Source organism: Phoca vitulina, unplaced genomic scaffold (genome assembly GCF_004348235.1).
Source record: "Phoca vitulina isolate PV1807 unplaced genomic scaffold, GSC_HSeal_1.0 scaffold152, whole genome shotgun sequence".
Lineage (NCBI taxonomy): Eukaryota > Metazoa > Chordata > Mammalia > Carnivora > Phocidae > Phoca > Phoca vitulina.
The window spans coordinates 54,445-81,407 of record NW_022589855.1 but is presented as its reverse complement, the minus strand read 5'-3'; the positions used below and the strand labels follow the sequence as shown (position 1 = coordinate 81,407).

The following is a 26,963-nucleotide window of genomic DNA, read 5'->3' as shown; positions in this document are numbered from 1 at the left end:
TGCTCCCCCAACCGATCGCAGAGCGTGCAGGACGCCCCACCTCCAGGCGGCAGCCTCCCTCGCCACCAGCCTCCAGCTGGGGCACACCCGAGCCTTCTCCTTCCCACTAGGAATCGTTCCTACTCCCAGCCTGCCTCCGAGTCTCCGCTAAATGCAGGTCTGGCGGCTGACCCCTTCCTTGCTATGGCCAGCTCTCAATCAAGGCCTCTGCCTGTTCTCACTTGGGCCGTCTTGGTTTCTTCCCACATCCCCGGTGACACTCCAAATGCTCACGTGACCCCTGAGGCCTGGCAGTCCCTGCGATTGCAAAAACCCATCATCCCCATCACCCACCCCAGAGAACGCATGGATGAGGGCTGGGAAACTGGCATGCTGGCCCAAGTGGGGTCTTAGCCTGGAGGGAAGAGGCAAGGTCCTGCCCGGAGCCCCACGGTGCGTGACTGGGTGATCTTGGGCAGGTTCCCGAGTAATAACCACGAAGACACTGGATTTGCCCTCCAGTCCCTCAGGTGAAAGGCTCTGCCTGTCATTCTAATGCTCTTCCTTGGGGGCAGCCTGAGGCAGGGGGATGGCAGGTATGACCTCCCAAGATTCCAATCCCCAGGGACTGTCCCTTCAATCCCATGAGGGAGAGCCAATCAAGCCGCTGCTGGGGAGCCAGGCTGCGGGAGGCAGCCCTGCCCCTGGCTGCAGTAAGTCCCACAGCTTGTACTGGGCGCCGGGAGCCGCATGCCACCGCAGGGAATGGGAAGGCTGCCTTTACTTCAAACAGCCCAGGGCTTCCTCAGAGCAAAGCTGAAGTAGCGATAACAACACACAAAGGAAACTTCCTGTACCACGTCTCACTTTATCCTTCTACCACTGGGGCTGGACTTTGTCTTTCATTTATAAAGAGAGAAACTGAGGCGCGAAGATGTTCAACGACGTGCCCAGTGCCCTCCGGGATTTGAACCCGGGACTGCCTGCCTCTGATTCTGCTCTGGGCCGACCGCACACCCAGCTTTCCCAGGGGCTTTCAGACCACGCTCGAAGGGCCTCGGCCTTCCACGGAGCCACTCAGGGCCACGGGGAGGTGGGCTGAGGCCGAGGGGGCAGACACCCAGTCTCTGCTCCTGTCCCAACCGGGCCAATTCTCCCTCAGGCTGTTTGATACACACTGGGGCTCTGTAGGAATTTCTCCCGCACTGGAATTCTTACTACTGGATTTAAAAAGTGGAAAACGGATGCCTGGGTGGCTCAGTCGGTTAAGCATCTGCCTTCGGCTCAGGTCATGATCCCAGGGTCCTGGGATCGAGTCCCACATCGGGCTCCTTCCTCGGGGGAAGCCTGCTTCTCCCTCTCCCTCTGCCGCTCCCCCTGCTTGTGCTCTCTCTCTCTCTCTCTCTGACAAATAAAGAAATAAATCTTCAAAATAGCACCTTAAAAAAAGAAACAAAGAAGTAGAAAGCACCGCCACAGTGTTCATCCAGGCCAGTCTTTGTGTGCTAACATGGATGGGGAGATCCAGTCAGTAGAGCACGTGCTGCCGCCCTAATGAGGGATGTGGTGGTGACCAGCAGGACGTCTGTCACCGTGCCCCCTGCATTCCTCATTGATTTTGGTCCCAGGCCAGGCCAGGGCTGAGTGCTGTCCGCAGAGGTACACGACAAGGCCCGCCAGCCCTGGCTCCTGGCCCTCCTGTGACCCGGAGAACCGCTCCTGGCAGATGGCAGGTGGAAGGGGGGCCCCCAAGGACCCCTGAGCCCACCCTCCTGGAAGCCCCGCGGCCAGTGAACCTGCTGCTCCTGCCTCATTGCCCTCCTGCCATATCCCAGGCTTTCAGCAACTTTGGTTTCTGGGGCTCCTCAAGCGTGAATTTCCCCATGAATCACTAAAGAACTCCCGGGAGCCCCAGTCCAAGGGGGCCTCTCACGCACTCCAGGGTGCTGCAGGGTTCCCAGTGGGCCTGCTACCCTCGGCGGGGGCCAGAACACCAAAGGCGTCCCAAGCCCGCGAGCGAGGCGGCCGAGAAGCCGCGGCTGTGCATCTCCCCAGGTGCGGCTGAGACCACCTGCACACCCCGCCGTGGCCCACCTGGGGGACATCTTGCTTCCAAATCTCAGAAATAGTAGTTTTGTGTGGCGATTGATGGACTTGGCAACTAACCTTATTGTGGTCACTTCTTCGCAATATATACGTGTATTAAGTCACACCGTACACCTTAAACTCACACAGTGCTATATGCCGATTAGTTCTCGATAAAGCTGGGGCAGAAGTCAATAAATCTCCAACGGGAGCAAGTCTGGGGGTACCTGGCAGTGTGCCGGGAGGTCTTCAAAACCACAGGGTCATCCCAAAGCAGTGATTTTATCTAAACGTAGGCAGTAAGACATTTTTATACTAAAACGCGTATGATTCTTTTGTGAAGATAAAGCAACATTTGTATAAACAATTGTGACAAAATACATGATTCACACTCCAAAAAAAGGTCCAGCTTCCCCGCTGGAGGCCATGCACAGGACACTGGGCGGTGGCCCCCCTTCTGTGAGCAGAGAGCGGGAAGTCCAGCTTCGAGGGAAGGCATGTCCATGCAGGAACCAGCCTGTCCCTCGGGGTGCTGAGGATCCTCCCGGACTGGGGGTTGGATGGGGGGGGTGCTCCCTGGGCACCAGAGGAAGGGGTGGAGGCAGCGGCCTCGCAGGTACGCAGGGTTTGCAAAAGCAGAGAGGCCTTCCCAAAAGAGAGGGATTAAGTCCCTAAAGAATCCTTCACTGGAGGGGCACCTGGGTGGCTCAGTCAGTTAAGCGGCTGCCTTCAGCTCAGGTCATGGTCCCAGGGTCCTGGGATCGAGCCCCGCATCAGGCTCCCTGCTCGGCAGGAACCCTGCTTCTCCCTCTCCCACCCCCCTGCTTGTGTTCCCTCTCTTGCTGTGTCTCTCTCTGTCAGATAAATAAATAAAATATTAAAAAAAAAAAAAAAAAAAAAAAAAAGAATCCTTCACTGGAGGGGCACAACCAAGGCCTCCAGGCCAAAGCTTCCAGGAACTGGCTCTAGGGCAGTTATCTGGGGGGAAAAGCTCCATACACGATAAAGTTCCTCACTGCCTGTAATAGCAAAAACCTACAGAAAACACCCAAATGCCCCCAGGCAGGTGCCTGACAATGCCACTTAGAACGCATCGACCCCGTGGACTAGCACGAAGTTAAGAACGCAGAAGTCTACTTACTGATCTGGAAAGACCCAGTATATAAGCTGAAAATGAGCAAATTATGGAATGGTGCATACAACACAGCCCCATTTTGGGTTACGAGAAACGTACATCCAGAAGCGTATTCCTTCAGGGCGAAAGGCCTTTTCACTGTGTTTTCAGATTTTCTGTTACCAGTCATGTATTATTCAAGTTACGATTAAAGATGTTCCTAACAGGGTATTTCCAGCAGAAGGCAGAACTATTCTGGTAGAACTCCATCTTTCTCAGACGTGCGAAGTCTCGAAAACAGAGAGCAAAACCCGAAAACTCCGTGGGACAGGAGGGGACTGAGGGAGGACGCGGAGAGAAGAGCCAGCGCAAGAGGCACGTGCGCTCTGCGTGCAGTCCGCGGGTCACCCCAGCACGGGGCTGCTCCAAACCCCACGGACAGGGGAGCAGCAGGGCCAGGACGGGCCGGCCGAAAGCTCCTTCTGTCTCAGGGCTCTCGGCACTGTGCAGCAACTCGCCTTTGCCCCTAATCAACACCAGGTTTAAGAGACAAAGAAAAGCCAGGCCAGTCCCAGCACGGGGCTTTGTGCTGGCCGGCCCCCCCTTCCAGCAGCCTTGTGGTAGGGCAACAGCGCCCCGCCGGGCCCATGGCAGGAAGGACGGATGGACGCCCGCACCCTGGAACCGAGTCTGCTCCAGAAAGCCAGGCCCAGATGGGCGCTTGCCGGCGGGGGCAGGGCGCTCAGCTGGGGCAGCGGGGTGCCGCATCTGCAGGGCAACTGAGGGCCCTGGGGGGGCGGAGAAATATGCATGCAATGCCCATGTCTCCTGCGAAAACCACAATGCTCCCCACTCCCCACTAACAGCCAGGGTGGGCAGCCTGTTCAAGAGTCAACAGGCCCGGGGCACCTGGGTGGCTCAGTTGGTTAAGCGACTGCCTTCGGCTCAGGTCATAATCCTGGAGTCCCAGGATCGAGTCCCGCATCAGGCGCCCTGCTCAGCGGGGAGTCTGCTTCTCCCTCTGACCCTCCCCCCTCTCATGTGCTCTCTCTCTCTCTCTCATTCTCTCTCTCAAATAAATAAATAAAATCTTAAAAAAAAAAAGAGTCAACAGGCCCACCTGGGTGCCCCAGGAGAGGACACGGGTGGGGGGGGGGCTGCCACCTGCAAGGCTCCACCAAGTCCCTGCTCAACTGTCCTCAATGTCCCCATCTGTGAAAGGGGGATAATCCCAGGGCCCTGCCCACCTCCCACACTGCAGAATGACTGGAATCAAGGGGCAGTCAGGATGACGCCGCTGAGTCGTGACCTGCCATTTGGGGCTGCATGAATTTGCAGGAGCGACCTGTCCCCAAACTTCAGCTTCCACACACCCCCCACCCACACACACCATGAGCCTGATACCACTGCGGCTCCTAGAGCACCATTTTCCACACCAAACCCACACAGGTCCCGAGAGCCATGTGGTGTGTCATGACCTCTTAAAAAAAAAAAAGCAGAGACAGAAATGTCTCGTCCCAGGAATGGGAATCGGTTCCTGGCATTTAATAAGCTCTCAGAAACCTTAGGTGTTATTCTCCCCGATGAGGGCAGCAGTACTGACTAATGTCACACCAGCCCTTACAGGGGAAACCAGCAGAAGGTCTTAAGCCTCTGGGGTCCCTTTTATTTTTTTTAAAGATTTTATTTATTTATTTGACAGAGAGAAACACAGTGAGAGAGAGAACACAAGCAGGGGGAGTGGGAGAGGGAGAAGCAGGCCTCCCGTGGAGCAGGGAGCCTGATGCGGGGCTCCATCCCAGGACCCTGGGATCATGACCTGAGCCGAAGGCAGCCGCTTAACGACTGAGCCACCCAGGCGCCCCTCTGGGGTCCCTTTTAGGTGCTATGTTTTCCCGGGACTGGCGACAGTGCTGGGGGGCAGGTGGTCCCAGACGGCTGACACATCCCTCGACAATCTGCTACCAGAATAAGTAGGAAATTCAAGGCGGCCCTTGCCAACCCCAAAGAGCATTTTCCTACCCAAAAAAGGAGCCGCTTTGCTAAGCATGACCCTCAGCCAAAGGCTGGCGCAAACCACTGAAGTCCTTCTCGGTCTGGCTTTACGTGTGGTTACTCAGAACAACAGAGAGCCTGAGTTCAAACACAGCCTCCTCCCAACCAAAATAAAGCCCAAGAAGGGCCTGCAGGCCGTGTCAGGCCGATAAGAAGAGGCTACCACAGAGGTCTCCCCACACAACCTCGCTGCCTCACCCCCAGGGCTGCTGACCCCCCGTCCAGGTCAGGGCGGCTGTGGAGGGCGGGGGGACCTGACTCGGGGCATCAGGGTGCTGCACGACCTCCGGCTCTGGGCCCGGGTGTCCTGCAGCGCCGGATCTTCCCTGAGTGTGCATCCTTGTCCTCTCTAGGCTGGTCATAGGGCAGCCCTGCAACCACACCTCCTCCTGCGTGTCCCCAGCCTCACATGCCCCCCGACTCCCCCAGGATAGGAAAGCTGGTGGATGGTGGGCAGAGCTTCGGGACTGTGATTTTCATGTCCTTTACACTGAACTTGCCCCTCCCTGATTTCTGGAACAGGACCTGCGAGACGGGCCTCTCTCGTCTGTTGACTGCACTTCGATCTCTCATCAGGGCAGAGGGACTGTCACCCCAGGTCTGTGATCTGATTCGGCAGAGGGGGTGGGGCAGCAAGCTGCGGCCATGAGAAGAGTGGGCGCTAGCATTCATGGTAACTCAGTCTCCACAAGAGCCCTACAGAGCGATGCTACCATGACCCTATTCACTGCAGAAAACTGAAGACAAGGGGTAAATTGCCAGGGCATACTGCTGGTAAATGGCAGAGCCAGGATCAAGGCCAAGCAGTGTCCAGGACCCTGAGCTAGACTGGAATCCCAGGACCATTATTTACCAGCTGCCTGACCTCAGGCAGGGCACTCGGCCTCTGCAGGCTTCAGTTTCTTTAATCTGTAGAATGGGATAATAGCATCTCCTTGCAGGCAGGGTGTCAAGGAGACCGAGTACATGAAGTGCAGAGTACCAAGCTCAGCGTGTAGGAGGTGCTCAGAAACACTGGTTCCCGCCTTGTTCTTGCACGTTTGGGCCCAGAAGTGGTAAGGGCCATGGGGTGGCTGAGTCTGTTTGTCTGGGAGGTCCCACCCCAACACCTCAGCTTGTGCCCACTGGACAGGCCTTGGGAGCAGATGTCTCTCTGGTCTCATGCTGCCCCAGCACAGGGTGGTCGTCCAGTGGGAGCTTGGGAGCAGCGCACTGACTAGGGAAGGCAGTCAGGGGATCAGGAAAGGGGAAGGCGGCAGATGACAGCACCAGGACACCGAGGGACCGCTGAGACCATACCTGGCTTACCTCTACTTCCCCAGTGTACCTGTGTGCACACACCTGTGTGCATGTATGTGCAGGTAAAGGGAACTCAGCTGAGCGGCCAGGGGGCCTGCGGCTCACTCTACCTTCTTCATCACACACAGCGGGCACCTTCCAGGTTATCAGTCCCTTCCACTCATGTGATTCGTGGGCCTTACAACTGCCTTGTCGGAAGGCAGGGCCCAGGTCAACAGCCCTGCTTTAAGAACAGTGACACGGGGCCCAGGGGGCTTCGATCACGGGCCACAAGCCCCAGGCCATCAGTGATGAGCTGTGTGGAGAGCCCAGGGCTCCTGGGCTGCTGAGCTTCGGGGGTGGGCAGCCCTGCCGGGAGTCCGTACACAACTGAGGACCAGGGGCTGCCCTGTGGCCAGGGAGGAGAAGGTAACATCTGAGCCCTGCCCTAGCACACCAGGCCACAGGGAGTGATGACCCAGGGAGACAGGTTTTCTCAGACGCCTGGGACGGAGGGAGGGACGGAGGGAGAGAGGAGCCCTCACCAGAGAGCCTGGAGCAGGCCAGAAGGAGGCCCTATCCAGGACGTGGAGACCTACCGCATGATGCCCAGAGGGTCCAATGCCTCCTCCTCTTCCTCCTCGGAGGAGTTTCTTGCATCCTCGCCCTTCCGGCCTGAGATGGGCAGACCCTCAGCCTCCGCTCGGTCCTGTTGCTCGAAGAAGTCGAAAGCCTCCCCATCATCCTGGGCCTGGCTGTGTGCATCCAGGACAGAGACATCTCTGCTGGTGAGGTCCGCAGCCCCTGGGGATCTGGTGCCTGTCGAAGGAGATGGAGGAGGGCCCCTGACATCCACAACCAGGGGATGAGGCAGCGCTGCCCTGCACCCAAGCTCCTGTGCTGGGCCCTGAGCTGGGGGCCTCCCACAGCGTCCTGGGACAGGGTGCCGGGTCTGGGTGCACAGGGGGCAGCCGGGGCTCCAAGCCCCGAGCCTGTAGCGAGGCCTGGAGCAGAGTGGTTATAGGTGCGAGCCTTGGAACCAGTTGGTAGCAGGGCAATAGCCGAGCCTATGTCCACTGGCTAAGGGCAAAAAAGCCGGCCAGCTTACATCTGTGGGGCATATCAGGGAGCTCTGGCAATCCAGCCACGGATGAAGGCTGGCTCCAAGGGTCTGGGCGCTTAGACTATGAACCCAGTGGGTGCACAGTGAGCTCATGGAAGATTCCAGAACGAACTGTAATGGCTCCATTACAAAGTGGCTTACATCAGCACTTCTCAAAGCATGGTCCCCAGATGGATATCCACGATGCGGTAAGCACAGAAAGGGAGAGCAAGCATCTGGAAACATCCATAGCAGCTTGGCATTGTCACATCTAGACATGTGATTTTGTATTTGTGAAAGTATCTGTCCGTGACAGATTGGGAATACAAATCTAGTCCTTCCCCACAGATGGATTGAGAAATGTGGGTTTAGACTACTTGTTCACCTCTATCCAGATAGTTACTGGGTAGAAGATCTTTGAAAGCAGTTCCTATTAAAAAAAAAAAAAATACCACCCTTAGATAAGGAACCTACAGTATGCCTGGGAACAAGATATTAACACATACGTCAAAGTAATATGTGTTACTGTGTTACATAAACCTAGGCAGTAATCATACGTTGCCTTATATTATGCTTTGTTATTAGAACAAATGTGAAAATACCACTCAAAATTTCAATTCCGTGTAATAGGCATTGTGTAAAAAGCATTTCACAGGTATGGACTCATTGAACTACTGTAAAAATCCACGTGAGAGATGCTGTTCATGCCTCTACTTTACAGATAAGGAAACGGAGGCACAGAAAGCCTAAGAGAGTCAAACCACTGTATCTTGCTTCTCTGTAACAGAGGGACCAGGAGATCTGGAGTTTCTTCCAGTTATGGATCAGCGGGAGCCCCCATGTCACAGGCAACACAGCCCACTGGGGGACAAGCAGGTTGTGATCTCGTAGCAAACAACTCGGGGCCCACGGGTGCAGGGGAGGGGCTGGAAAAGGAGACAAGTAGCCGGGGCTCTGCCCCAGCCTCTGTGCATTCACTGGCTTTGCTTTTTTTCTTCCTCACCCCTTTAAAAAATTTTTTGGCTTATTTGCTGTTGTCTTCTGAAAAACTCCTATCTGTCTTGTGACGCTTAGAGACGGCAGTCATTGGGAAGAAAAGTTAAACAGGGTGGTCCAAAGAAGGGAGAAAGTCAGTGGGGAGAGCCCAGCACCTCCCGAGGAGACCCCTCCCCGCCCAGGGGCACATAAGCACTTCATCTGCCTTGGGGCCTCTGTGCAGGCCTGGACACTGGGGTGTGCGGAGCAGGGGGTGCATGTCAGCCGTCCTTCTAGAGGGCAGGCTCCATCGAACGTGCTTCACACGCAGGGGCTCGCGGAATGCTCACGCCACCTGGCAGCCAGGCATCCTCCCGTCTGACAGCTGAGGAAACCGGAAAGGGGGAGGAGGTGGCTGTGGACACGACCTGCAGGGTTTGAGGTCCCCAGTACTGGACCAGTGCGGGCTGAGCCTCCATCTGCTGCCAGAGCCATTAATGTTGCTGGCGGGCGCAAGCCGAGGGGGGTGTCCCTGGGGGCCTGGTCCGCAGGCCTGGCTGGCAGGAGGCAACGTGGGGGGTGGGTGCGTATGGGTTGGGGCGCTCTGGGGGTGGCCAGGAGGGGCACGGGTGGGGTCAGACCACAGAGAAGGCCCCGTGTGAGCCCCGTCCGGCACCCAGGCAGGCAGCGTCCTCCTGCCGGCAGCGGTGGGCCCGCTCCGGCCCAGCCAGGGGAGTGAGGCCTGGTTCTGGGCCAACAGAGACCTCAGAGGTTAGGGACAGAGCCTCAGGTACCTAAGAATTCTAGCAGCTCTGGGCTTCCTGCCAACTCGGCGTCCTTTGAGACACAGCGCAGAATCTCATTGAACACGGCTCTTCTTTCCCGGATGTCGGACTCCCCAACGAACAGGACCTTCTTGGGGAGCGGGGGAAGGCTGGACGTGGGGTAACGACTGCTCAGTTTCTGGTAGAACTCCTCGATCTCACTGTACTTTTTGGAGACCTGGAATGAGAGGAGCATGAGGCTTCCCGAATATTCTCCCCCTCACCCCGCCCAGACAGCGTGGAGGCCGGCCTGTTTGGAGAGACGGTCCCCAGGACAGCTGCCCCAGGACAGACAGGTGCCTTGGGCGTGCCTCACTCCCTCTGACCCTCCACCCATCCCCCTGCCTGGGGTTCCATTCCCAACACCCCCTAATCCGTGCTAGGCTAAATTATGAAAGTCTTAGTAGCCAAAGGGGAGATATAATCATGGTGCATTCCATGCCCGGTCACAGGTCCAGGTAGAGACCTGTGACACAGGGACCCCGGCCTGGCCCACAGGTGACCATGCCTGCTTCCATTCCGGGCCTGCAGCACATTAGTGGGGGGACCTCATGGTCTGGCCAGCTGTTAGGTCATCTTCCTACAACAACAGGAATCACCTCTTCTCAGCACGGCTCTCTGGATCATTCTCCCCTGCAGGAGCATCAGCCTTCTGGTGGGGACGGTCCTTACAGTGCTCACGTGGAGAAGAACCACATATGGCAAGGTTGTTTTCAGTGCTACTGTCAGCCAGGACTCCCCCCCACCCCGCTCCCCGCACCCTGGGACCTCAGGGAAGCAAGCAGGAAGGGCGTCCCAGGCCATCTGAGTCACCCTGAGACAGCACCCCGTCTCCGGCTGAGTCCGCTCCGTGTGAGGCCACCCCAACATGGTCTCTGCCCCACGCCGCCCGGGCCTCACGTGGCGTGAACAGCCTGAAGCGTGGCAGGGTCGAGGCATCGCTGCGGATGTAACCCAAGGTGGGCTCTCAGCTCCCAGCCACACACCCCACCAGCCGCCTAGCATCCTCCCTTGTCTTGGACTCTGTGCTCTCCCCTTATGCGAGACCTGTCTCCCCAGCTCCTCTGAGGGAGCACGGAGCATACAAACAAGGATAGTCCCACTCCTACTCCCAGGCCAATGCTGGAAATGCCGGTGTGGCTGATGGACGAGACCCGGGAACCCCGGGGCACGGCGGTGTCAGAGCATGCACCCTGGCCAACTAGAACTCTCCCAGAACCCCCAGCCTGTGAGGGGTTCAGATGCCGGCAGGTGGCTGGGTGGAATTTAGATCCCCAGCACCCCCACCCCCCCACACACTGGGGAGTCACCTGGGACAGGGGACTGTAGCCTGCAGTTGTCAACGCAAGAGCCTGGCTCTGGAGCTTTCCTGAGAACAGCCCTCAAGGAAAGGTAAGAGGATCCCTTCACACAAGGGATGCAGGCTCCAAGCCCCGCCCCCGCGGTCCTGAGAACAGGTGACTCCAGCCAGGCCCCATCCGGGAAGCTCTGACCCTGAGGGTTGAGCGCCCTCTGCTGGCCTGACAGCTCCACACTGGCCCAGCCCACGGACCCACCGGGACTGTGGTCATGGAAGCTTCGAGTCTCCAGAGCACTGACCGTGCGAGGGGCCAGGAAGTTTTAAGTCAGAGGTGTCACCCCATCCAGGACCCACATTCATCAGTGTTCCAAAGCCAGGGCTTTTCAAGTAGCTACCTGAACAGTGGCAAGAGGCTGAGAGGGGCAGGGAGTGCAGAGGATGGGAGCTCCCGTGTGTCCGGCGTGTCCACGTGCAGGGCAGACGGCACCAGCACACGGGGAGTCCGCTAATCGGCAGGCATACCCAGTGCCCCTTTCTGGGGCTGGTTTTACTTTCTGATTAGCAATTAAATTCATTTTTATGTTAAAGCATGTGTATCCTTTTCAGGAATAGAATGCAAAATTTTTTTTTTTTTTTTAAGCTAAAGCATGAAACTTCAGAGATTTTCCAGCTTTGGGTTACATCCCCAGATTTCATTGGGGGGGGGTGGTGGTAAATGCATTCTCCTCTGCCCTCACAGGTGGTTCAAAATGTCTGAGAAGCACCTGCAGGAATGGCCACCCAGGCCATGCACATACACCCTTCGCAGGGCATGGGTGTTACTGGTCAGAAAAAGCGGCACTGGTGTGATGCATGGAGGGGTCAAGCTGTCGTCACACGTGAGGCTGGCTGTCGGCACAGCACGAACAGGCTTGCCTGGATGCTCCTCGGGGCTCCCCGAATGCTGCCTCTCCGTTATGCCCGGAGACGTGACCTCAGATATGCTCTTCTGCTCCCGTCCCCGAAAACGGGCGTGTGTGGAGCTCCACAGGGGGTCAGGAGCTGCAAACCCCCACCACTCGGGGCCAAGCAGAACCAGAACCACCACCTAACATTAGACCTTGATTCTCACCCAAAGTCAAAGTAGCACATGAAAGACATGTCCTTTAGATGCTTCCCATGTGTTAAATCTCCCTCAAAGAAAGACCCATGCCATGCATTTTTCTCTCTGAGAAGGTGACGTCTCTGCTCCTAGGGCACCGGAGCGGGGTCACTCACTGTTCCCTTCCTGTCTTGGCTGCCAGGAGATTCAGAACGAACCGTGTGCAAACCTGTAGCTACTGATCCCGTCTAGACCACAGGGCTCTGGTTCATCTTACCTTTATTTCAAAGCTCTCTCTTCCCTTAGCTCCTGTGACTCCACGATGCCCCCTTCTCCTCCCTTGGCCTCAGAGGCTCCTCCCTCTCCGCGACTGTCCCTGGGCTGCTGAGTCTGGGGTTCCCTCCTAAGCCCTTCCCTCCACCCTGCACGTCCATTCTCTGGGCAACCTCATCCACTCCCAGACCTTCAATATCACCTCCAAGCTGACGCCTCCCACACCTGCCTCCTAGGCCTGACAGGTCCCTGGCTCTAGCCTCATGGATTCGTCCTCCTGTGTCCGTCAGACAGACACTTTATACTCTACACAGCCCCCCTGCCCCGAGACCTGCCCCTCCGCTCCTTACTTCCACTGGTGCACATGGCCGGTCAGCAGATGATATGCACGTTACCGTGGAGATATTTTACAACCCTCTGTGTCTCCCTCACACCAACCACTGCTGGCCTGCCTCCAGCCCTCCCCTGGAGCATCACTGGCCTGGTCGCTGGGCCCCCTGCCCCTGCCCGGTTCCTTCCAACCCAACTCCACTCCCCACCGGATGGGCCAGTGAGTCACTCCCCTACTTAAAACTCCTCCTCGGCTGCAAGGCAAGTCAGGCTCCCTACACGCCCTCCATGACCCGGACTCTGCCCGTTGTCTCCCGCTTCCTTCGGGATGATGCTCCACTGCACGCAGTTCCCCGCACGCGACCCCCACGGCTAGCCTCCGCTTAGGCTGTGCCCTCTGCCGGGGGGCCCCTGTGCCCTAGTGCTGGCTAGAGAAGCGCCCGCTCCCTGATGCTGCTCACACCGTGGTGGCAGGTGTGTCTGTGCGCCTGGCCCCTGCCCCCTGGACCCCCCCAGGGACATCCTGGCAGAGCCCCCAGCTCACCAAGAACTGGACGACATCCTCGGGCCTGTGCTTAGCCGACTTGAACGCAGCCAGCCGGGTAACCACCAGGATCTGGTACTCCACGTGGCCTGACATCATCTTGCCCCGCACCTCCTGGTGCTGGGGCACGGTCAGGTCGAGGCCCGTGTGGACATTCTGCACTCGCCTGCCAAAGGGAGAGAAGGCAAAGGAAGCTCAGGTTTAAGTCAGCAGGCCTCTCGAGCGACACGCAGACAGGACCTCAGGGGGATCCTGCAGGCCTGGGTGGGGGGGCACTCTGCAGGCTGTCCTCAGTGGTCACTGCTTCGGGCCACCTGCCCTGCCACACACCAGCCTCTCCTAAGGCCTGGCTTCCCAAGCCTCATGCGTGGGTCCTGCCTATGGGCTGCTCCCAGACCCCGGGCCGTCCCCAGCAGCAAAACAAGTGGGAGCAGAAGAGACGGGCTTGTGGAAAGTCACCCACGGGGAGGAGTGTTCCATACACTCGGTGCATGAGCCCCTGCAGGATTCGGAGGGATGGCATCTGGGGGCTCTATTCCTGACAAGGAACGCGCCTAGCTCCCTGCGTGTAGTGCAAGAACGAGACGCCGCCGGGAGCCTGGGTAGATACACATCTCTTCAGCGAACCGGAGGGCAGCGGGGCTACAACGGAACCTGCCCAGGACCCTGGATGCAGGGTCCTCCTTAGCCTCGGGGCCCTGCAAAGCACTGAGAAGGCTGCTGCATGAGGCTTGGAAAGGGTGCTCAGCAAAACAGCACAGCTCTCGCAGAATCTGTCAACGCTACACCAACGTACTGAGTCGTATGGGGGGCAAACAAGTCGTGAAACGTTTTCCCTGAAGTGATAAAAAAATATGGTAACTGCATCCCCATCCTTTGTAAGGGGGTGATGCAGACCCACGTGTACAAATACACGTGGACAGGACCCCTCATCATCAAGGTCAAACCTTCTATGGGCTGGGCAGGACTTCCAGAACACAAGTAAAGGGGTACTCCTAGGAGGAGGGCGCTTCCGGGCTAAAACTGTATCAGGGCAAGGCCCTTTCCCTCTCTGGACTAAGGTCCCAATCCCTCAAAGACACTCTGTCCCCCAGGACTCCTTCCGCGCGGATTTCTCCCACCTCCACACCAGGCATGCAACACAGTCACCACGGGGATGCCGTTTGTCACCCACCAGGGACAACGCCATACGCCCGCATGTGAAGCGTGCACCTACCCGAGCACTTTCCTGGGACCCAGAGCACACTGCCATAGGCACTGATGACTCGGGGAGGCCCAGGCGACACCAGATGTACCTCTGTGAGATGGAAAACCACACCTAAGGTATCAGCCCTCCTTTCCTTTGCCCAGTAACCGAATGAGCATGCTTGGCCTTGCGCCGAGCGAGCCGGGCTGCTCCTGGCTTAGCGCGCGGTGTGCACGCGTGTTCCCGTGACGAGCGCAGGAGCGCAGAGCCCACTCAAGGTGAGCCTCGCGGCGGCCGGCACTGCTGCAAGCTCTCGGGACCTCAGCTGAGCCCCTCCTGCTCCGGCAGCCCTACAGGGGACACCACCGCTGGGACCCATTTAAAGAGCGGGAAAGAGACACAAGGGAGTCACCTGCCCGGGTCTCCGTAGGTCAGAGCTACCCCAGAGCCAGGGCTGCCTCTTGCAGCATGGAGGGAGGACTCAGGATCATTATGGCCACGAAGCACAGGCGGGCGGAAGTGCAGAGGAGGGGGGCCTACGGCCGGGCTCACACTCTCCCTCTCAGTACCCCGCATCTGACCACACCGGGACCCGCAGTCCACAATCCTGCTGCCTTCCGCTGTCCCTCCTGTTCCTGTCACGCCTCCTCAGCTGGGAGGCCCTGGGGTGCCACGGCTGGAACCATGGCTTCGGGTCCCAGCTCCCCCGCCCCGTCCCGAACTCTCCAGTTCTCTGCCTCCTTTGTACCAGGGCCCAGCAGCTGCCCGGGACGGGGACAAACACTCGGACATGCCACCCGGTCCCACAGGGAATTCATGGCCACAAGCAGCAAGCTGCAGCCTGGGCCTGGCACCCCTCCCTTGCTCTAGACCTGGGCTTCTCCAAGCGTGGTCCCCGCCGCATCGGTGTCACCTGGGAAATTCAGGCCACTGAATCAGAAGCCCCGGGCCCGGGGCGGGGGGTCAGGGGGGTCGGGCGGCGATGGACACACTATCTTCAACTGGAGGAGTTGACAACTCCTCCAGGTAACAGATGCAGCAGCCACAGCCGATACAGAAACTTTATTTATGGGCATGACATGGCTCACGGGCGTAGGGTGGTCAGCTACGCCTTAGACCAAGCTTCTCAAACCTCACGGGCATCTGAGTCACCTGAGGAAGCTGTCAATAGGCAGATCTGGATTCAGCAGGTCGGGGCCGGGGCCTGAGAGTCTGCATTTCCAGCCAGCTCCCCCGTGATGCTGATGCTATTCTGCTGCTCCTGGGACCATCCGCTGAGCAGCAAAACATGGAGTCTAAGCCGCCTCTCTCAACAAACCCCCGATAAACCCCCAATGCCTGTTCTCCCGACAGCCCTGCTTATTTCACCAAGAAGGGCAGCAATGAGAGAAATCCCTCCCCCACCGCCGGGGAACACTGGTTGGCTCCTACCTGAGGCCATCTCCTACTCAAGGCACGCTTCTGCAAGTCTTCCTTCCCCCCTTCTCTCTCTCCCTCCACCCCGCCGCACTGTCCCCCTGCTCCCAAACCCACAGTTCTTCACTGCCTCACCCAACACTCCCCCAGGCCCACTCCACTCCAACCATGCTGGCCTCCTTGCTGGTGCCCAAGCACCATCCCTCCCCGCCCCCCCTCACCCCTGCCCTAGGACATTGGCTCTGCTGTCCTCTCTGCTCGTACGGTCTTGTTCAAGATATCCTCATGGCTCTCTCCCTCAGGGAGTCAGGATCTGCCCAACTGCCCCTCTATCAGAACGACACTCCTGGACAAAACAGCACTCACTCCTATCTCTTTTTCCCTGCCGTTGAATTTTCCTTCATACCATTTATCATCCCTGACACATCATCTGTCTACCTCCTGTCTAGCTGTCCCCACTAAAGCTCCATGAGATGGGCTTCATTCTGTTCACTGCTGTGCCCTAGAATCTGCACCAGTCCTTGGCACAGAGCAGGTCAGTAGCTGCTGGACGAACGCAGGTGCGAGTGCACGCGGTGATGAGCGGTGGGGAGCTGCGCTGGGGCCTGACTGCGAGGAGCCTGCCCGGTGACTGGTCTCGAGCGTCTGAACCCACCCTGTGGGCAGGTGCGAGTAGGAAGGAGTGAGCACCGCCCCCTGGGCCTTCATCACCAGCACCCATGCCCGTGGGCAGGCCCTGCAGGATCGGGGCAGGGAGGGAAGCCACCCACCCCCTTCCCAAGCACCCCGCACCAAAGTCACACCCCACTGCGTGTGGCTGAGACGGGTATCTGCTGCCGGCACTACTCACACCTTCCAATCTCAAACCTCCTTTTTGCAGAGAATGAAACAGGCTCAGGGAGAGGTGACTTAGGGAGCACCAGGTACACCTCTTGCGCCTATGAAGACACAGCCTGTGACCTCCCTGGGCCATGCAGGGGGCACCAAGCAGGTTCTGGGATCAGGGTTTACTTACAGAATCACATTTTTCTAGACCTGAAGTCACAGGGGCGCTCAGATTACAGCTGGAAAAAGAACAGTTGGGCTGGGAAAGACATACATTCATTTAAGCAATAAACTGGCATCTTAGACCAAGATCCTGTGTAGGGGGAACGAGAGTGGGGTCTATGAAAATACCTTAAGTGAGTCACTCTACAAAAGACTCAAAGCATGTGCATCCCATGCTTCCCAGGATCCATCTTGCACCGGGTCCCCCAGGTCTGGGTCAGGGTGAGCCCACCCGGCACCTTCTGCCTCCGAGGGCTCCAACTTGCACTTCTCCTGAGCTACCTCCTTGAGGAGCTGCCACCTCTTCTCTTGCCTTCACCTGGTTAACTCCTACTCTTCCTGAGGGACGTGGCCTCATTCGCCCACTCCTCGAAGCCAGGTTCTGCACCTGCACTGTGCTCCCAAGGAACCTGAACCTGCCGCCTCCCCCCCACTTAGCTTCTGGCCCCCCCGCAGGTTTGTGTTCATTCCGTGTCCCCTGCAGGGCCGGGCCTTTTTTGATTCACCCCCATCCCCAGGGCCGCGCACCGGGCCTGGCACAGTGAGCACTGAAAGGAGCCATAAACTGTATTTTCGGGCTCAAAAGAAATGAACGCACGTCTGCAAAGGGGACAGGAGACCCCCTCTCCGCCCGCCTGCGGGGCCAGCCAATCCCGGCCTTCCACTGGGTCCGGGGCGAGTTCGTTACCCTTTTAAGGGCCTCAGTTTTCCCCATCTGTAAAACGGGGACACTCAATGCGCCCACCTCTCCTGGAGGGCGGTGGAGGGGCCGACCCCGGACAACCCGCCCGGGCGCTGGCGAGGCCGCGCCGCGGGCCCACGGGGCCGGCCGCCTCCGCCTGCTCCTCCGACGGGGGCGCATCCGGCTCGTTCGCGCGCACCCGAGACGCGGCGCCGGGCACGGGGGTCTGGCTCACCTGGAGGTGACGAGCACCGCCGGGGACTGCATGACCGCGGCGACTCCGGGCGGGGCGCACGGTCACGGGACCCGCGGGCGCCAGCGTCGCCGCGTCCCCGCCCCGCGCGCTCGGCCCGCCCCGGCTCCGGCCTCCGCCTGCCCCCTGGTGGCCACCGAGCTCGGCCAGCGGCCGCCGTGCATTTCCGGCCTTTCTGGAACTTTGAGCAGTGACCACGCACCGACCGCCCTGCGCCGGCTCGGCGCTGTCGGAGGCCCGTGTCTAGCTAGGCCACGCCCCCTGTCTCCCCACCCGCACCCCCCGTGCCCGGACCAGGGTCCTGAGCCAACGCGGCGGCCAGGAGGCTTGTTGGTAACCGCAAGGCCTGGGCTGCGCCACTTGTCCTGGTGGCGACCGCGCCCGGGTCACTGTTAGGAGAGTGCCCAGAGTGTCCCGGTTCACACGGTAAATTACTGGGCTCCGCTGCCCTGGGGAGAGTGTTGGGAAACAAGGCAGCCAGTGGTCATGGCCCCGGGGGTGCTTAGAGGAGGGTCAGATGAGGTAACCTATAACCCAGCAAACAAGATCAATTAGACCCGCGGGTGGGGCGTTGTCCCAAGAAGCAGCCCCTGACGACTCCAGAGGCCTTCCAGTAAAAGAGCAACAGGGCCTTCTCAACAAAAGCTTCTCAAAGCTTCTTTCCTCTCCCCTGCTAAAGAGATAATTGTTCTGACTCTTGTTAAAACCCCACGGAAGACTTCCTGAGACTACTGCAATGGGCTCTGGACTATCACAGCAGGGGCATCAGGCTCAGCTCGGTCGAGCAAGGGCACGTGGGGATCGATGCCCAAGGGTCTGGAGGAGACAGCAAGGGGAGGAGGTTCCTGCTCAACCGACCTAGCAGGATTCTTGCTGAAGGCAGGCCAGAGCTTAGACATCACAGGTGCAGATGTGGAGGGTGATCAGATTCCCTCTGGGGTGGGGTGGGGTGGTGGGATGGTGGGAGGCAATTGTCTCTTAGCTGACTCAACCGGATTCTTGCTAAGACTGGGCCATCCATGCAGGTTGCAGGGGGAGAGTGGGGTCAAGGTCAAGGCCGATTGGAGAAGAGGGATCAGAGGAGCCTAAAGTTTGGTCAAGGAGACAGTCCAGGAGGATCTAGGGAAGCACTTACACCCTGAGCACAGGTGGGGGGTTGAGGGGACTCCCCCTTGTTGCTGCAACTGGTAGCTTGCCTGTCACCCATGGCTTGCAGGCAAGTGAAACTCACCCCTGGCCGCAGGGTTCCTGAGTGCACAGCACTGGGGCACTTGGGGCTCCTGGTGCCTGCCAAGAACACGACTGGCTCCCCAGAACAGAGCAACCCGGTCCCTGAGAGCAATCCCACTTTCTGTGTCTGTGGGTCCTGCTTGCCCCTATGTGGCTCCAGTGGATAATTGTATACAATGCACGGAATGTGGGATCTAAATCTGATATTTTCTGCTTCCTGCCTGACTCAGGGAGCCCCTTCCATGGCTGAAGCTGCAATAATGCAAACCACATTGCAGAGGATCTTCTAATTTCCCTTCGCACTGCCCTGGAGGAATGCTGCAGGCATCAGTTTCCCCGTACCCCAGGAAAGTCCCTGGGCCCCAGGGGCAGTGCAGTCTGCAGCCCAGGGGAGTCTGATCCAAGCTCGGGCCGCATCATGCACTAACACTCCCTTGTTTCTGGTGGGGTGGGTCTTCTGGGGATCTGCTGATTTTTCTCTGTCCTCTAAAGTGACGCTTTAGCACTGTAGGGGTCTAGGCATCCCAAGTGGAGCCGGACCACCACCTGCCTGGTTACTCAGCAAACGCTCCCAGCCACAGCTCTGGGCCTGCGACCCTGCCAGGCTTTGAGGATGCAGAAGACCCTTGGGGGGCTCATACATCACTCAGGAACAGTTGGAGATGTCAACATGGATGCAGGCCCAAGATGCACAGGGAAAGACAAACAACTAACTCCGCCTGGGGTTGGGCCATACAAGGAACTCTTCCGGGAGGAGGTGGTTCCAGACCTGGGTCATGAAAAATGTGAATGTTGTCTCTGAGCTTTGGGTTTTCTTACTGGTGAAACACACATAATGGAAACCTTTAATTCACAGCACTGCTTGAGACTAAATGACTGGGATGAGAGGAAATGTATGGTAAGCACTGTAGATTAGTGACCCCGAAGCCATTCACAGCACCCTTCCTCTTCAACTTTTACTGCCACAGAGGCTGGAAAGGTGAAACTCTCATACCCCCAGCCCTCTTTGCAGTTAGGAGGGCGCATGTGACAATTCTGGCCACATATATAGAAGTTCCTGAGGATGATTTACCTTGCTAGGAGAAAACTCTTTGTTTCTTCCTTGTCTTCTGCCTGGAAAGGAGATGTGATGCTGGAGAGGCAGCAACCATCTTGTGGCTGTGAAGCACAGGCATGAATTTGGGACTTATCCATTGAAGATGGGGACCTGATGGCCCATGAACTATCATACAAGCCCTAGACTCTTTTTTTTTTTTTAAGATTTTATTTATTTATTTGACAGAGAGAGACACAGCGAGAGAGGGAACACAGGCAGGGGGAGTGGGAGAGGGAGAAGCAGGCTTTCCACGGAGCAGGGAGCCCGATGCGGGGCTCGATCCCAGGACCCTGGGATCATGACCTGAGCCGAAGGCAGACTCTTAACGACTGAGCCACCCGGGCGCCCCTAGACTCTTTCTTGAGATGTGTCAAGACTTCTCCTTGCACGAGTGCTGAGACCACTCTAAGTGGGGGTTTTCTGCAATGGCTTCTTATTAAAGCACTTACATAAGGCCGGAACTAGAAACTGTTCAGTAGGGGGTGGGGGTGCTTGAGGAGGAGGAGGAGGGAGAGAAGACATAAAGTGTGTCCTAGCCAGCAGTGCAAAGCCAGCATGCCTCCAGAGAGCACAGTGTCCTTGGGGCTGGGGAGGAGGGCGTGCCCAGGGGTGGCGAGGTCAGGAGGCTGCAGACACCATGTGGGGCCTGCCCCTGGGGGGCCTTGTGTGCCACGCCCAAGAGTTTACATTTATTCCAAAGGAGAAGTGAGTGGACTCACAGAATGAACAAAGGAAAGAGTATTTCAGGACGGGGACTGGGGTGTGATGAACAATACTCTTCCAGGAAGCTGAGGCCAGAGTCAAGGTGGGCCTCAGGATGGAGATGACAAGGTGGGGTAGTGAGTGAGGCATCCTTCACCAGAAGCATGATCCTGAAGCAGAGGAGGCAAGCAGGGGATCTTCTAGAACTGTTGTATAGATCTAATTCATCCTCATTGCAGAATAAATACAGAAAATATGTATAGTGCAAAAATGACATAAAATTCATCATTCATTCTATATCAGACATAACAACCACGAACATTTTGTTGTTCCTTCTCTCTTGACATTTTGTTCTATATATATATATATATGTATGTATGTATATATATCTTTAAACAATACAAAATCTTACTGGATGTACTATTTTGTAACTTGCTTTTTCATTTGTCACCCTGTAAACATTTTTCCATGTTAAATTACCTCCCAAACCATCATTTTAAATCTTTACTTAGGATGCCATGTACCGATATACAATAACTTACGTGTCCAGTCCTTAAGGTATGGACGTATGATGGAAAGGTGGGGTGTATGGCAGGAGATGATTGGGTGGTCTTTTCGAGGCTAGCTAGCTGTTTGAGCCAGGTACACCAGGAGGCCGTTTGGGAGCAAAGTGCTAATGTGTCAAAAAACACTTTGGTGAGTCTCTGTGTCCTTTGTTGAGTAAAGGAAGGTCTCAGGAGATGGGGAGAAGAGCAGGAAGACAAAGAGCTTCATCTTTTTGTATTAAAAAGGAACGGACATTTGGGAGGAGCTGTCTGTCGGCAACTTGTGAGCTCTGGGAGAGGCAGGTGAGGTGAGCACCCCAGCCAGCTGGAGAAGGACACTGCTGGGACGGTGGCGTCCCGGGGCTGCCTTGATCCTGTTCTGCTCTGTGACGCTCCTCCAGGACACCCCCCACTGCCTGGGGCACGGCAAATCCAGCCTTTCTGTTTGGACGCTAAAGGAAAAGGACTGCCGAAGTCTGGAGAACTTGGGCGCACACACAGGGACACAAAGCTTTCAGTGGCTTTGATAATGGCCGCCAGACCTTTCCCAGGAGGCTGGGCACAGAGCTCGTCCCCAAACCCACGCCAGCCCTGGGTTCATTTCCTTAAATCCTCTCAAATTTGTTAAGGGAAAAGTGATATTTCTTGTTTTAGAAGGACATGTATTTGATTCCTAGTGAGGTTAAACATGTTTCCACCGGTTTGTTGGTCTCAGAATGCTTCTTTCTAACGCTCCTGTTTATTTCCTTTGCGTGTGTTAAAAATTGGGCTGTTTGTCTTTTTCTTACTGATTTGTAAGAATGCATCATATATGAAAGATCCTAACCTTTTCTGATACGTATTATCCCGTTTGTCTTTAACTTATTTTTCCCCTTAAGTTTTTATTTTGAGAAAGTTTCAAACTCACAGAGAAGTGGACTGGTTCATACCCTACATGTACACCCTTCATCTAGGCCCACACTGGGTTTTCGAGATGGAACCCGCAGATGTCCAGGGGAGCAGGGCTGGACACAGGGGGCTGAGTGCCAAGGTCAGAGCAGAGGCCCAACCCGGGGCAGGGCCTCCTGAATTGAGAGGAGGAGGCAGGACTTGATACCCTCACATTCACCAGGCCAGCTGTTGGTTGTGGGCCACCCCTGGAGGGGTCTGACCTTGGTGAGGCAGCTCACTCTCTTCAGTCCCAAGTCCCAGGGAGGACTGAGCAGAGACTCAATCCTCCCAGCAGCAGCGAGGGGGTAAGTCCTTCAGCCCCGGAAAGGGAGAGGGGTGTGGGGCTGCCCTAGCAGAGGAACTGCACAGTGGTTAACGCTGCCATTTGCCTTCTCCTTTCTCTCTCTGCGTTCTTCCTGAAACACTGAAGCGTTCCTCGCAGAGGCCATGACACTTCACTCTAAATACCTGAACGTGCGCTTTCTTAGAAGCACAGCGCGGAGCCTTGTCCTGCCTAACCAAAATGCAGTGGTCCTACTCGGGCAATGTGACACGGACGCATTACTCTTACCTAACATACGATCATATTCCAGTGTGCCCACTTGTCCCAATAATGGCTTTTCTTCACAACTGCTCCCCTGTCCTCCTCTTCAAGCAAGAATCGAATTAAGGGTCATGCCCTGTATTTAACTGTCGTGTGCATTTAGTCTCCTTCATTCTACGGTGCCCGGGCTCGTCCGTCTTCCCTGACGCTGACATCTGTGGGGCGTCCACACCAGTTGTGCAGGCTGCTCCTTGGCTGGTATTTGTCTAGTGATTTCTCAGGGTTCCATGCGGGTGGTCAGTCGGGGCACGGGATGCCAGCGTCTCTCATGATTGGTGATGTCAAGTTGGATAATTTTCCTAAGGTCAATTCTGTTTTTTGCATTTTTCACATGCAGGTTTTAAGATTTTTATGTAGTTCCCACCCTGGACACTCCTCTTGGTGGTTTTTACAATGAAATGATACTTAGAGAAGTATTCCTTACCCCAGACTATATAAATAGTCACAAATTTTCTCCAGATATATTTTCCACAACCAATTCTTTGAGTCACTGGGAATTCATTTTGGTTTATGTCATGAGATAAGGGTCATTTCCCCCCCCAAATACTTAGTTAAGTATCCAGTACCATTCATTGGTAAGTTTTTTTGAACGATTTGTCCTTTCTTCCACTAGAATTGTCACTATGTTGTATTCTAAATACTCACAAACGCTATTATTTGCAAACATTGTGATCTGGACTCCCTATTCTGTTGCCTTGATCTGTCAGTTCAGCTTAGCAATCTGTGCTACAAGGGAATTCCTTTATACTGATATCTAATAATGAAGCTCTCCGAGGCAGATTTATTGTTTTATGATGTAAACAATGTGCATCTGTTTTTAGATGGAGGAGAAAGAAGTAAGAGAGATCCCTGAGGAGAGAAGAGGGCTGGGGTACAGAGCTTGAGTGGGACGGTGACTGACAGGTGGACAGACACACATCCATCAATGCAGCCTGAACCTTTTGTGTGGATGGAGGCTCCTTCCTCTTCCTCTACTCTCGCCACCTAGCATTTCAGTATCATATATTGCAGGCATCTTTCCGTGCCACATGCCGAAATCTAACTCAGTCTTATAACAGGGGAAGAGCAATCCATGTGAGGGTGTATCATAATTTATTTTATTATGACCCTATTAAAAGCCATTTTGGTAATTTCCAGTTTTCACGATTTCCTCAATATTAAAAATGCTTGTATATTTATCTTTACTTGTGTAAGTATACCCATAACAACTTAAATTCCTATGAAAGTGCTGAGTCAAAGCATTTCCTTCTTTCAAATGTCGATGCTGTCACATTGCTCTTGGAAGATCTATGAACTTACGTTCCTGCCAAGGATCTACAGAATGCCCGCTTGTCCACTGCTCACCAGTAACGGGTTTTATCTTCTGTGGTTTTACTAACCTGAGAAGTAAAGAAAAAATGGCGTCTCACTGTTCTTTTAATTTGCCATGATTTTGCTGGTGGCTTTTGGGATTTTGATTCTGTCACCCAATGTTTTCCGAAGTCTCTCAGATTTGTGTCCCCAGCGATCAGGATAAGCATTTTAATTAGAGTCTTCCAACTCTTTGTCCAACCCAGGAAGGAAGTCTGGGAGGACAGAACCCAGCTGGGGTGTTGCCCTAAATTTAGGTATTACTTAGAGGTGGATCAGCTACCTAGGTAAGCAGGGAGCACGTGGGGGTGGCCATGGCCTAGGGCCAAGTTCCCAGTTTTGTAACCAGTTTCTTCCTCTTCAGGGCAGCCTCAGAGAGTGTCTCTTGCAGACGGATCTCACAGATGCCTTTGCCTCGTGGGGCCAGAAGACCCGAGGGAGGCCATCCAACCTGATGACACTGGGTCCCCAGGTCAGCCCCAGGATGCTCCCACTGGACACTCTGCTGTGGGAACCATGACACTTTTTGGTCCCAGTGTCCTCATCCTTGGAGGCCTCACATCCCAGACTGGGGGACACATCTGGCTCCTCGAATCTGCTCCTCACCCATGCCAGCCCCCGTCTTCCCAGACGAAGACAGTGTGGTCCCCTATTCATTGTGTGTCTACAACAGAAATCCTGGGCTCCTATTTGACCAAGGCTAAAGGACCAGGCAGTCCAAATCGTTGGATATTCTAAGAGTACCTGTTTTTTATTCCAAAAGGAGTTTTGGGGTTTTTTTAACCTTATGTGTCTACAAAGGTCTCCAAGAAAATCTCCAGAACATTCAGACTACTGATATTCAAAGATAACAAGCTGACAGAAGGGAAACATCTCAAAGACAGTGGCCAGACAGGATGCTGGACATACAGGTTAAATTAACCAGCCTTCCAACTGGTTAAACTGAGACTGGCCCAGAAAACAATAAAAGCCACCATTTATTGAGCCAGGCACTGTGGTAAGGACTTTACCTACTTTATGCCCTTTACACCTTGGCACACCCTGACAGGTAGGAATCCCTATCTCCGTTTAAAGATGAGGAGATGGAAGACTGCAGGTTCATTAACTTAACCAAGGTCACAAAGCTAGTGCACTGCAAAGGTGGTTTGGAAGCCAGCTCTTTATCATGACCCCATACTGTAGTTTCTTTCCTGACCTCAGTGGAGGCCTGTGGTCCCGGGGCAGGGGCTCCAGAGTCTTCCCCCAGACTGGCAGGGCGGTCCTGGTCTTTGTAAATCTGAGGGGAGGGGGGAGTTTGGTCACAGTGTGATGCTGTTATAATGAGTGACCAGCAGATGGCAGTGTCCACCAGCCCTTCACCCCTTGTCCCAAGGGGAAGGAAGGGCTCTGAGAGATCCCCTGTGGAACTTCCAGGAAAGAAGCCACCCACTCCTTTCTTCTCTGTCCCCTCCCCTCCCCCACTCAGCAGACCAGGCCCCAGGGGACAGGTTGAGCAGGTGGTCCCAAGGCCAGGCTGCCATCGACCCGGTGTGGATGCCAGAGCCGTTGCCCGGGAACCTGGGGAGAGGCAGCCCTGGGTTGAGCATGGAAAATTCCTGGGAGCCTGACGCCGCCAGAAGCCGGGGACATCAGACATGGGGCTGAGCCAGAGCCCTGCCGCAATCTTCCCACACCCAAGCAGCCTCCGCCCAGGTCTTTCCGGGGGAGAGGACTGCTGCAGAGACCAGAAGCCCCGGATGCAATGGTAACTGGCTCCCTCTGTGGGCCTTGGTCACCATCTTCCCTTCACACCCTCCCAGGGAGACTGTCTTCAGGGGCAGAACCCCAGGCTCACCCTGGGCCCTGCCTCCTCACCACTAACCCTCTCTCCAGCTTTGAGTTGCAAAGGCCAGGGGCCATGGTGGGTCCAGACTGAGGAAGGCTCTTGGCTGGGTCCCCGGCAGTGGGCCCCACCCTCACAGGCTCTCCACCTCTCACAGCTGGACCCATGGTGGCCATTTGATTGTCAACCTCACTGTGCATTTGCCAGGAAGGGCTGAGGGACTTGCAGCCCCAGGTTAGGGGCTGGATTTGGATTCTGGTCTCTAGACTCTCAGGAGCATCGACCAGTCATAGTCAGGGGGCATCTATTTTACCTTCCAAAATACTGCTTGGCTGCAGGGACCCAGAACCCTTCCAGAATAATGCCTGGCTTGCCTGGTGGACAGGGCAGAGGCTGAGCCCTCATCTGCCTCATCTACAGGGTGCCTGAGGCGCAGGTGGGATGAGACCAGCTGAGCTGCATGGATAGCAAAGGCACAGGATCACAGAAGGGACCCGCCATCCCAGATGGTTCAAGGCCAAAGAACAGAGCACTGATCGCTTCCGTTCCCAGAGACTTGGCTTCTTTGTGGACAGCAGAAGCCGTGGAGCAGGCCATCTTCGAGGGACCTCCGTGCTCCTATGCAACTGGGGCTGGTGCAGTTCCTGGTGCTCGAAGGTCACTACGAGGTGGCTCTAGCTGGCGGAATCCAGGACAGCTGCTGACCCTTGAGCCACAAGGGTTTGAACTGCATGGGTCCACCTATATCTGGATTTATTTCAATAAACACAGGACAGTACTGTAAATGTGTTTTCTCTTCCTTACGATTTTCTCAATGACATTTGCTTTTTTCTAGTTTATTGTTAGAACACAGTACATAATACATGTAATATACAAAACGTGTGTGATAACCAAAATTGATGGTTTATGTTATCAGCAAGGCTCCTGGTCCATGGTATGCTATTCGTAGTTAAGTTGTGAGGGAGTGAGAAGCCAAATTCAGATTTTTGACTGCGCAGGGGTAGGGGGATGACACCTAACCCCTGCCTTGTTCAAGGGTCAAATGTAACTTCCTAAAGGGCATCGACCCAGCGTGCCAGGCTGGTGCTCCCGATGACATGTGACCTCCCTTTGAGAGCTGTTGTGGCCATCCCAGGTGCAGTGTGGAGAACTTGCTCAGG

At 55.8% G+C, this 26,963-nt stretch overlaps 1 protein-coding gene across 2 annotated transcripts in view; it reads right to left on the bottom strand.

The window, feature by feature from the left end:
* The window catches only part of LOC116628959 (HCLS1-binding protein 3-like), a 66,892-nt gene extending 49,310 nt beyond the window's left edge, over positions 1-17,582 (bottom strand). For both annotated transcript variants that reach the window (XM_032399270.1, XM_032399269.1), the window contains exons 1-4: positions 17,507-17,582; positions 12,941-13,106; positions 9,383-9,590; positions 7,111-7,330 (exon numbers count right to left, since the gene is read on the bottom strand). In XM_032399270.1, coding sequence (XP_032255161.1) covers positions 7,111-7,330; positions 9,383-9,590; positions 12,941-13,106; positions 17,507-17,538 — 626 coding nt within the window. In that variant the 5' untranslated portion in view covers positions 17,539-17,582. The remainder of the gene's footprint in view (positions 1-7,110; positions 7,331-9,382; positions 9,591-12,940; positions 13,107-17,506) is intronic.
* Between the last annotated feature and the right edge of the window lie 9,381 nt (positions 17,583-26,963).